Below are 12222 nucleotides of genomic sequence, written 5' to 3'. Positions count from 1 at the left end.
ACAAGGTTGCTCTCTACGAACTGCGAGAGATGGCCAACCCACTTTATCATATAAAACACATTGATGGGTGAGTTAATCATCGCCAGTAATAAAACGCAAAGCACTGTGTGGTAGACTGCTTCCAGAGGCTTCAGTGTGGAGAGTGAAGCATGCATACTGTATACAGTATATCCCCATAGTCAAATACAGACATTATTACAGATTGAACAATAGTCTTTCTGCTGGTAAAAGAAAAACAGGACCTGTTTCTGTAAAGGAAGCCAATTTGTCCTCTTAATTTTTTGATTAGGTTCTCCACATGAACCTTAACACATCCACCGCCAAAGGCTAATCTCATAATGTACTCACCAGTGCCAAGGTTTTATTGTTGTTTTTTGTTTTTTTCAGGTCGCCATAGGCCCCGTTAAAATCCTTTAGATTGCCCGATCCAATGTTTGTAAACAACGGGCACATGTCCTGGTGTCTACTCGTCGAGACCGCGTGTCAAACGGAGCCGCCATGTTTGAGTTCTGATCGTTTATGTTAACATGGGAAATGCGAGGATGAAAAACTACATGTCCTGTACAGCTTTTACAGGGGTTTTTTGTGTACGACTTAGAATGAAGGCAGACGGGAAACAAAAAACGTGATCGCACTTCCGGTCGATTTCGGGTGGTGTTACACTGAAAATGGTCCCCCTGGAAAATTGAAGAAAAAAAAAATCGAAAAAAAGGAAAAAGCACCACAGCCCGTAGGGCTACGGTCTCGGCGCTTAACAGTTGGATTTAACGGCCCGTAGGACTACGGTCTTGGCGGTTAATGTGTTAAATGAGAGTTTGGCATCTAGCCAAACAAGACATCGTCATAACGACGAGACATCGTCATAACGCCCTGGCTGGGGCGGGGGGACATTCAGAACACAAGATATCGTGATCCGAAGATTTGCTGCTCTTGGTTAATTTATTACTTAAAAAGGCTGTATCTCGGCTCCTGTGTACTTTCTTTTTACTATGTATTTTTGGCCCAGACATTATTTATCGCGATGACCTCGATGACATTTGTGAAACCACACAGTGAAGCCCTCAGTGATTAGCAACCATCAGGGAATCAATCATACTGGAGATAATATTCTGTGACTACTTGAAAAATCGCTGGCAGTGCGTGCACGCAGCCAGAAAGAGTGTCTTTACGGGGGGCTACTAAGTGTATCAGAGAAGATAGCAATCAGGAGAATGCGACTAGTCGGTCACTGCCATCAACACCGGGGACCTCACTGCCAGCAAGCTTGTACTCCGGCAACCACACAGGAATCGATCAAGAGGACGCCCCACACATACAGTACCTACGGAGATGAGCTAAAGAAAGATGCTGGTGTGGTAAACACAAACGAGCTGGCCAAAATGTATGGAGAATCGAGATGACTGGAATCTCAGCTGGAGGGCTCGACTGAGGACGGCGTAGAGAGAGATGAATCCTCATATATTCAGATCCACAAACTGTACAACTAAAGGGTGTTTGCCCCTGTATGAGTCCTCATGTGCCTCTTCAGACTCTCTCTTCGTCTGAATCTTTGTTCACAAACTGAGCAAGTAAAGGGCTGTTCCCATGTATGAGAACTCATGTGCTTCCTCACATGATCTTTCCGGCTAAATCTTTGTTCACAAATTGTACAACTAAAGGGGTGTTCCCCCGTGTGAGTAATCATGTGTCCTTCTAAATGACCCATATAGGCAAACACTTTGCCACAAACTGTACAACAAAAGGTTTTTTCCCCTGTATGAACCCTCATGTGCCTGTTTAGATTACACTTTTGACTATAGCCTTTGCCACAAACTGCACACATAAAGGGTTTGTCCCCTGTATGAGTCCTAATATGTTTCTCCGCATTTTCCTTTAGATTAAATCCCTTGCCACAGACTGTACAACTAAAGTGCTTCTTCACTGTGCAACTCACCATGGAGTGAGTTTGTTTTGATGATTTCAGGTCCTGGGGCAGTTTGTTGTTCAACGACAATCTTTGTCCTTCCTCATGTTGTGTCTTGTGTGATTTCAGTGTGTTTAAAGCTGCCTCATCATCCCTGGTCTCCTGCCACTCCTCACTGTCTTCAGTGTCAGATTCAGAACAGTCAGAAGAGGGGAGCTGGACATCACAAGTTGGTTGTGATGCTACCCAGTACTTAACATAAGCTTGCGTGCCCATGTGTTCAGCTGAGGTGCTGGCTAGAGGCTCTGTCTTTCTGTTTTCATCATCATCTTCACTCTTAACTGCTGGGAATGTCAATGTTGAATCATTAGCCTCCTCTGGTCTTTGAAGAACCTCCTCCATCTGTTCCTCTTTAATCTGTGGTGGTTCTGGTTCCTCCTGGAGCAGAATGGGGTTCCTATCCTGCTGTTCAGGGTAAAGCTCCTCTTTACACACAGCGAGGTGCATGGAGTCTAGGCAAAAGAAAATGAGCGTATGAAGCAGTGTATAGGTCAAATATTCAGGCAATGGCCAGTTTACAGTTGGCTTGTCTTTAAAGCAAGTATTACCCTTTGGTAGAGGTTTGGGGTTGTGTAATTACCTTGTCATGATATAACTCCAAATATTGGCAAGATAGCTTCAAAAGTTGCTCGGTTGATTAAAAATGTATGATCCAAAATGATGTGCCCACTGAGTTACATTGAACGGTAAAACAGGTCTGAAAGTCACAGTTTTTAGCACACGAGCAAACACAAACAAAGCCGATTCTGACAACGGATATCATTACATAACCCGGGCTGACACAGCATATATTTTGTTCATTTTTTGGGGGTGGTTTACAATGTGAATTTCCTGTTGATTATACTATTTGAAGATCTGGATCTGCGGATCCAGTCCGCATCTTCTTCCTAATTCAATTAGTCAATACATTTACATGTTTATTAAATAATAAATAAATAAATGCTGTGTTGGATTTTGTAATGTTTTACATTGGCATCAGCTTTGTGAGCATTAGCTGCTGTGCTAAAAGAGTGACTTTGAGTGATTGTTTTATGGCACAATGTAACTCAAAGGGAAGGCTATTTTGGACCATACATCTTTATCAACGGAGCAACGATTGAAGAGTTACATCATAGTAAGGTAGCTACTCAACCCAAACCTTTACCAAAGTGTGCTTTAAACAGGCATAGCAATGCTTAAAATATTGACAAATAAGAACACAACAAGAGTGAAAAGATATTAGCTGAAAATATTTGGTTGTGTGTTTTGGTCACCCATTATGTTGTGATACTAGCTTTCCAGCAGTCTGCTTTGTTGACAGAGACAAGCTTATTCCTGTATAATTTCTCGGGTAAAGAGGCTCGTTTTAATGTTGGCCTTTATGATTAAAACAGTAGCCGCTGGGGTCAAATACTTTGATGTGTAGAACAACTTGCTGTAATATGTACGTGTTGTACTATGAATACGATACACACTACCGCAATGGACGAGTCGCCTACAGAACCCTCTCTACAGTACAGGGCTCAGTGGTGGCAATTCCCAAGACTATTGTAAACATATGTTAGTCACATTACCAAAACATTTAGTTGAATTTAGCGCCGTTGTTAAGTAAATGCTACGCTGGTTGCTGGTGTAGGCTACTTGTAACTTGCCATCACGTCTCACAATTATGTATACTGGTTCAGTCGGTCCACATAAAACCCACATAAAACTCATTCAGTGCCATTGATGTGTTTGACGCGTTTTGGTGTTTTCAGTGTTTATCCACCAGATGGCGCTGTACACAAACCAGTGATCACCACCTGAGTCCTTCAGAGGCACCAAAACCACGTGATCACAAAAAAAACACCAAGTTCCTTCCTTAGTTGAGAAAAAGCCTTTTTCTCTGCTTTCTGTTGTTGTGGGGGAAAACCACTCCTCATTCAACTGCCCATATATATGGAATGGATGATCACGGCTGGCCAAATTTTTTTCTCCGAGTGTACGAGTCCCCGCTACGTCTTTTACCGTGATCGGCGGGTTCGATCGCTGTGAAGAATAATATTCTATGATTTTTCAAAGGTGAGTGAAAACTCACCTTTGAAAAATCGCTGGCAATGTGGCAACTAGACAATGTTTTTTTCTGGCACTGAATGAGTTAACCACACACACCAGCCGGGGTAAACCAGAAATCGACCCAACTCTATGTTTACATGGATACCTTAGCAACTTTACTTTTTTGTTTTACCCGAGAGAGTGTAGCTCCACGGCTTACTAACGAGTAATGTCAACGTTGAGCCATCAGCCTCCTCTGGTCTATGATGTAGCTCCTCATGTTGCTCTTTCATCTGTGGAGGCTCTGGTTCCTCATGGACCAGACTGGGGCTCCCCTCCTCTTCAGGGGAAACCTCCTCTTTACACACAGGGTGCTGCATGAAGTCTGGATAAACGATAGAACGAGAGAAACAATTAATTTTTTGTTAAAAGGTTAATAAAGCACTATATTTTGATAGTATTCATTGCTACAGAGTGTTTGTTCAAAAACAGGGGTCCCCCTGTCTCTCCAGCTCTGAGAATCAATTTTCAGGTGGGTGGCAAATGTTCAACCAATCACAAGAGAGTACCCATTTATCAGCTTAAATGTCATACTGTTCCAGTACCGACTGTACATGTGGGATTTTTTTGGGGGGTGATAGTTGGGGGGGGGGGGGTGATAGTAATGTGACTTTTAGGACCTTTTTAGTACCTAAAAAAATAAGGGGGAAAAAAATAAATACAAAAAAATACCATTACTGCATCAAAATGCCAAATTGCCAAATAATATAAGAAGAGGGCAAAAAATAAATGATCTACAAGCTCACAACGCCTCGTAACGTGTTCAATTTGTGGTGGAAATTGAACACTGTCTCAGCTCTGTACTGAAGTATTTGAATCTTTGAATCATAATACTTGACTTGATCAGCACTTATTTACTCAACTTCCTTACACCTTGATTTTATCCTCAGGAGTACAGCTGCAATCCTGTACGTTTCCTGTTCCATTTGGGATTTGATCCCGGGAGACCAAACGTCTACCACTCTCCCAAGAGTAGACGTTTGTTAGAGATGTACAGTATGTGCAGTTAAGACCAATCCCTTGCTTTAAAAAAAAAACAGTTTTTATGTGTTTATTTTTTATCATGTAAATGCCCTACTTGGTCATACACAAAAGCAACAGAAATAGCAGATCTACAAGCTTAAAATGTGCAATACGTTTTGGACGTATAAGGTTTCCACCCGACAACAATGATGTTTAACACTAAACTGCATTACAATGATCCTAGTTAGCTAGATTAACCCTGGTGTCCTCATTTTGGGTACATTTTCAAGAAGTAAGCATTATTGATTCTATTCGTCACACAACAAAGTATGAAGGGCTTAACAACTTAAACCCTAGCCTAGCGTCCCTATTCTGGGGGAAAAGTTTTTTTTTTTCAGAAATAGCCAATCTACAAGCTCACAAGAAGTCACAACGTGAACCGTTGAATAGTTTGGATTATACTTCATTTTGGTGATATGTCAAACAGCGCAGGTAGGTACTGTAGGTACTTCATTCATCCCGAGGGGAAATTAAGGTGTTAAAGCAGCTTTCATAGAGACATCAATCAATACAAACACATAATAAGAAAGCTCTAAAATAGGCGTCTAAGCAGTCAACCTCAAATATAAAAAAATGAAAGCAGCACTATATCAGCAATCTTTGCTATTTGTCCAACAGTACGAGTAGTCTAATTACATACTGTATGGCTTAAAGCGGCACTATATGACTTTCTTTAATGAATACAATCTAATTTTGTCCAATCTGTATGGTAGAGTATGTTAATACAATATAACTTATACAATTGGGGTGGTTGTATTTCGTCTCCCTGTGTCATGTCTCACCTAGACACAGGATCTGACAAAAATTTGACCTGAATGTCAAAATTCAATTCATCCCCTGAGCAAGCAGGCAGGCTCTATTAGCTCAATGGTAAAAAAAAATCAGCTCTAACGCAGAAAACCGGGTTCAAATCTGGGGTAGAAGAGGAAGGTTACATAATGCAGCTTTAATGTTTTGATGAATACAAAATGGTGTGCTCCTTTTCTGCTTTCAAGTGTACTACATTTGTCAATTTTAGACAGCACCTACCCTACAGGTTTGTAGGCTACCATATTACAAACCTGTCACTTTGTAGGCATGCAACGCCTTCAAAGTGTCTTCAAATTTGACTGCCATAAAGTGTCCTCAAATTTGACTGCCATAAAGTTAATGTTGTTCTCTGTCGCCTGTCTGTTTGAGGTGACTGACCAGGTCAGCAGCTGGCTCAACTTGGTCCAGTGGATGTAACTGGATCATATAGGCGACTATCATTCGATAAATCAATACAAGTGATTGTTGTTTTTTTTACCTGAGAGAGTGTCGCCCCTCGCCTTGATATTTGATGAACGTGTCAGCGTTGAACCATCAGCCTCCTCTGGTCTATGAAGTGGTTCCTCTGGTCCCTCTTTAATCTGTAGAGACTCCTGTCCCTCCTGTGCCAGACTGGGGCTCATCTGCTTTTCAGGGGAAAGCTCTCCTTTACACACAGGAAGGAGTGGGAGAGAGGAGGTGACGTCAGAAGAGTGCAACTCTTGGATAACATTTATTCTCCGACTCATTGATAGGCCTGTCACAACTATTACATAATCGTGTAATCGCAATTATTTGAGATAATCACAATTATTTTTGCATAATCGTCATAATCGTGTCCATGTTGGAAAATGTTCATACATTTTCAAATACGTAAAAAGGCAACAATATTTCAGTTTATTTTTTTAACTTTTTTTTCAAATATAAATTATATCTTTGTATATTTAAGTTATTTGTCATATCTGCCCTGTGCAATGTTTGTTTACGAAGCGTAAAAGGCAAACAGAAATTAAATTTGTATTTATATGTTCCAATGTTCAATGCCTAAACATGTTTGTTTTCTGACTGCCACTTGATTTAATATTTCCATAAAAGCCAGTGTTTTGTGGGGCATGCATCTGCTGTTCACCTATTTTCTTAAATACAAATAAGTCATTTTTCTCACGAACACAAGTGGCCCGTGTTCGGGAGAGGGAAGCCAGGCAGGGAGGGCGATACAGTAATTGTCACTGCACATAATCCTACGCGGCTGGGGCGGCACCTGTGAGCAGGGAGTGTTGGGCGGGAGGAGTAGGACGAAGGCCCTACGTCCTCCCAGTGGGGGCTCCTCACTGGCAGGTGAGTCAGTAGGATACGACAGCAGCATGTGTGTGGGGAGGAAAAATGTGCATAAAATGGGGAGAAAGAAAAGAGTCATTTTTGTCAAACGACTCTTTAAAATGGTCATGGATTAAGTATAAATTACCATTTATTTTAAAGTAAGGGTGCTTTGAAAGTTCTAAACTGGTCAGCAGCCACTATCAGTGTTTTGGGCCCCAAAAATACTTTACAATGCCTGAAATCAAATACTGATATAACTGTTAAAGCCTCCTGAAACATGACATATAATGTAACATGTTAAGATGTAATTTATGGTCTTTCATTCATACAAACACTCTAACCTTGTATCTCCACAAGCCCTCAAGATGTGATGCATTATGAGCTTCTTCTAAGGAGCTGCTAGTTTTGCACTTTTTTTTTTGTTAAAAAAAACGTTATTTTCAAAATGTTATTTTCAGCCAGATAGCACATTCTGGTGATATTTAGTAGCATTGAAGATCAAAGTGACTACTGTTGTTAAAATGTTTCCAAATTATTTAAAATGTATCAAATGTTTTCAATTTGTTTAAAAGAATTGCAGATCCACATCGCCACCATGCTGTGAGCTTGTAGATCGGCTATTTACAATCACCCGATGTGTAATAGGGGTTAAAGTGGTTGAACTGATTAAGATGCTGTATTAATAACTAATTTTTGCACTACTAGAGGACCTGGCTGTCAGGCAGCTTACAAACAGACATTTGGAGCTACAGTGCAGCTTTGTGTAGAAAATGAAATGCCAACAAATACAGCAAGGTGAAAAGCTAGAATAGTCGAACATGACGTACAAACATGGGGCTCTTAATAATCACATTGACTGCCAATCACGTAGATCTACGCGAACCGATTTAAAGCCGCCATGTGCCAATCGTGTAGATCTACGTGAAGTGAAAAAAAAATGTTTTTTTTTTCCAATTTCACCCAAAGACCAAGGAGATATGATTAGTTGAAGATCTAGACTCCTATCCACTTCCTTGTTAACTTAAAACTTAAAAAGTCTGTATTTCGGCTCCTGAGTACTTTTTTTTTTCCAATGAAAAACTCTGGCACTGGCTAAAAAAATATGAAAATAATTCTGGCAGTTAATGGGTTAAAATTAATGATTAACAAAGATGCTCTGTATCATTTGAATTGTGGATTAATATTGTTGCCCAGCTATTTGTTTTGATACAAAACACACATGAACACATAACTATCTCCTCTAGCCCTGTGGCTGTTCTACGTAACCCATTCATTCCGTGACGCATCTCTGTCATTTTTAGATTTCTTTGGGCTATCAAAAAATAGCAGATATACATGAGCTTGTAGATCTGCAAAAAAAGCAAACTTTGTAAAATTTGTTGTTCCAGGGACCCCCCAGAAGCAAAGATTTGAGTTACAAATGTTCGCTTTAAAAATGTATACATTGAAACATTTGCACACATGTTTGCGATTAAAAATAAATAAATCCCGAAACACCTGTTGACCCCAGGCTACAACACTGTGATGACACGTCCCAGGTGCATCCATGTGATGTTTTTTCGTTATAGTTATTCTATTTATAGTGGCTCATAGGAATAGCCTGGTAAACCCTCCCTCCGGAAATCTCATTTGTCATTTATTTCAGGAGTGAGTCTGGCATGATCGCCCATTCTGCAATTTTGGCTGTGGGCTGGAGTTGGGCGGGAGTAATACTGTTGACTGACAACCCCTTCAGCCAATCAGCAGTGTTCCCCTTCAGCCAGTGCATTTTTACCACCTCCAGACTAATGTGACGCAACAGGACTTTTGAGACGGCCATGCCCAAAATAGGTTGCCTTATAGAGCATCGCAGTTCCCGCCCCTTCCGGGTTCCACCGCAAAATACTCAATGCATTTTTCCCATTGACATTTCCAAAAATATTTATATCAATTAATTTAAGCCTAGAATCAAGCCATCCAGGGTCCTGGTGAATCATGACCATAAAACGTTTGATTCTGTGATTATCTTTTTTTGAAAACGGCAAAACAAAGGGTATTTATTAAATACAGTATATCATATAATTAAATATAAAATAAAAAAAAAATCACAGAAAAAAACGTTTTATGGTCATGATTCACCAGGACCCTGGATGGCTTGATTCTAGGCTTAAATTAATTGATATAAATATTTTTGGAAATGTCAATGGGAAAAATGCATTGAGTTTTTCCTTCCGGCACCAGGAAGTGGGCGGGAACTGCGATGCTCTATTCCAGGGGTCCTCAACAACAAATCTTGAAGGTCCACAAATACGTTTTTGAATAAGGCTAGGGTCCGGACATGCATGTGCCCCCCCCCCCCCCCCGCGCGCACGCGAAGCGGATTCGGGTACTTTTTCCCCCGTTTTTGTTACTTTATTTCGGTTTTAGGGTAAAAAAAACAAAAACAAAAAAAAACGTTTTTTTTTTTTTAAATTATAATTTTCCCAGGGTCCACAGAGAGGTGTCCCGCGGTCCGGTCATGGACCGCGGTCCGCCTGTTGAGGACCCCTGCTCTATTCGGATACATGCGTGTCACTGCCCGCCCCTGCCGGTTCTCTGAATTTTTATTTTTAAATAGGCCAACTTTCGCTGTCAATCATAGAACGATGAGCGACGACGCTGATAGGCTCGTCCATTTGGTGAACGGGCTAGAAACTCCCAGACAAGCCATCAGGCCAGACTCGTTCCTGAAATCAAATGGAAATGAGATTTTACCAGGCTATTTAAGGAGGGCCATTCAAGCAAGCCGCAAGGGGAGCCTGCAGTACCACCACGGCCCAAGAAACCATCTCGCCAGAATGAAATGTTTGGAGCGGGGGAGTCTGGTGCAACGCTCAGGTCCTGGACCTGGTGAGACGGAGGAGGAGCCCGGCCAGGAGGCCATCCACAGAGCCTAGTCCGTCCACGTGCCAGAGCCTCTCCTCTGCCCCAGTCCCGGCAGAGTAGTTCCGGACAAGCGGATTGAGTGGCACTGTTTTGCCCTAAGAGGACTGACCGTGGGTATAGCTACCTGGGACGTAAGTCGGGGCTTGATCAACCCCGGCTGGGTCACCTGGGCGAGGGTGTATGTTGCGAGACCCGAAACACCTGTTGACCCCAGGCTACAACACTGATGATACGTCCCAGGTGCATCCATGTGATGTTTTTTCGTTATTAATGTATGGAATATGTATCTATCATATTTAGTCGCAATTATTTGAGATAATCACAATTATGTTTGCATAATCGTTACCATGTTGAATTTTTTTCACGCATTTTCAAATATTTATAAAAGCATAAATAGCAGATCGTGACGCGGTGTAAGGTTGTAGATCAGCTATTTCTGCTATTTGTACATGTATAACATGATTAAATATGTCAGTGTATTTGTATATTTCAGTTATTTGTCATTATCTGCCCTGTGCAATGTTTTATTACGAAGCCTAAAAGGCTTCATATATTCTAATGTGCAATACCAAACACACAATTAAATTGTTAATTGCAATTATTTGAGTGACAATTAATCGTCAACTTAAATGTGTAATTGTGACAGCCCTAATCAGGGCCATGGAACCCCATAACTCTGAGAAATTAGGAAATTAGTCGATTATTGTGTACATTTTTCTGGGTTACTTACAGGTAATCCATTTCATTCCATCAATCATTTAGCCGGGGACCGCCCTGGAATTGCCCCCGTCCCGTCCCCCCCAGCTACAACAATTGTACTTCTCCAAACATGTACAAATGCAAAATATAAGGTGCTTACCCGCGCGCCCCAAATGTTAACTCGGTGTCCGGCGTGTTTGTGCAATGTATTAGTCCATATGTTTCAATAAAGAAGTGTTTTAATCCCGTCTGTGGCCGATTCTGTGGGAAGTTCCCAAAAGGTCGGTGGTGACGGGGCGCATCCGGTGAAAACCGGAATTACACTCAATGTAAACGGGAAGTAAACGAGGGAGGGAAATGGCGTTCGGCCACAGACGAGATTAAAACACTTATTTATTGAAAGATATTAACTAATACATTGCACAAACACAACGGACACCGAGTTAACATTTGGGGCACGCGGGTAAGCACCTTATATTTTGCATTCGTACATGTTTGTACAAGTACGGGCTTTGGAGCTGACATTTCACGACATTCTGCGGGGGTGGTCGCTAAGACTCTCGTAGAGATTTAAACAATGTCAAAAACGATCAGATACATCTATAGAGTCTTGATCTAAGGCTAGTCCGGTACCAACCTGCTGGGTTAGAGCCCGTGTCTAAACAGGTTGTGTGTATCTTCATGTCCAGCAGTGTGCGTTGGTGTTCGATGTGTTGTTTGGAGCAGAAAGCCTGCTGCTCATACTCTGTTAGAACTCTCTCCACCATCACATAGATCTCCTCAGCGGCCTCACAGAGCCGCTGCTCGATCAGCGACTTCAGTTTTTGCAGCAAAGTCATGTTAGAATGATTCATTCTCATTTCTAAGTTCAAACAAAGTAATAATTAACAAGCTAACGTTAGCGCCCCTCTGTTGTGTATTTATAGCATAGAGTTAAGACGCATAGACTGAGAGCTGTGTCTCTCTCCTCCGAATGTAAACATCCGAGTCAACGACGTCAGGTTGATCGTGATTTGATATTTGCCCCCACCTGCTGGTGAAAGTGTGTTACACACATAGAGTTATGTTACAGCCAGTGGTGGAAAAGTACTCTAATGTTTTACTTAAGTAAAAGTATCAATACTACAATGTATAAATACTCTGTTACAAGTAAAAGTCCGGAATTCAAAATGTACTTGAGTAAAAGTACGGGTATCAAAATGTACTTAAGTACCAAAGTAGAAAGTAGACTATCATTATGCAGAATGTCCAGTTTTCAAATGTATAAATTGATTTAAAAAAAATAATATATATATATACAAATAATACTTTTGAAAATAGCAGATCTACAAGCTCACAATGTGTGGCATCGCGACGCATTGTGAGCTTGTAGATCTGCTATTTTCAAATGGCCGAAATGTATAGGGTTGAAGTGGTTAAATGAATGTATGTTTTGCGATAATAATCAAAAT

At 41.1% G+C, this 12222-nt stretch overlaps 1 protein-coding gene across 1 annotated transcript; it reads right to left on the bottom strand.

Moving 5' to 3' along the window:
• Window positions 1–841: 841 nt before the first annotated feature.
• On the bottom strand, window positions 842–11610 carry LOC308093617 (uncharacterized protein; the record flags this gene model as incomplete). The annotated part of the gene is made up of 5 exons (XM_080439949.1): window positions 842–874; window positions 1934–2415; window positions 4170–4361; window positions 6348–6515; window positions 11409–11610. 5 exons carry the CDS (start codon window positions 11608–11610, stop codon window positions 842–844), a joined length of 1077 nt encoding a protein of 358 aa, XP_080296075.1.
• Between the last annotated feature and the right edge of the window lie 612 nt (window positions 11611–12222).

The sequence above is a fragment of the Gymnoscopelus braueri genome (assembly GCF_963280865.1).
Source record: "Gymnoscopelus braueri genome assembly, chromosome: 10".
NCBI classification, from domain to species: domain Eukaryota; kingdom Metazoa; phylum Chordata; class Actinopteri; order Myctophiformes; family Myctophidae; genus Gymnoscopelus; species Gymnoscopelus braueri.
The sequence above is the reverse complement of the archived record's forward strand: the minus strand, read 5'-3'. Positions and strand labels throughout refer to the sequence as shown.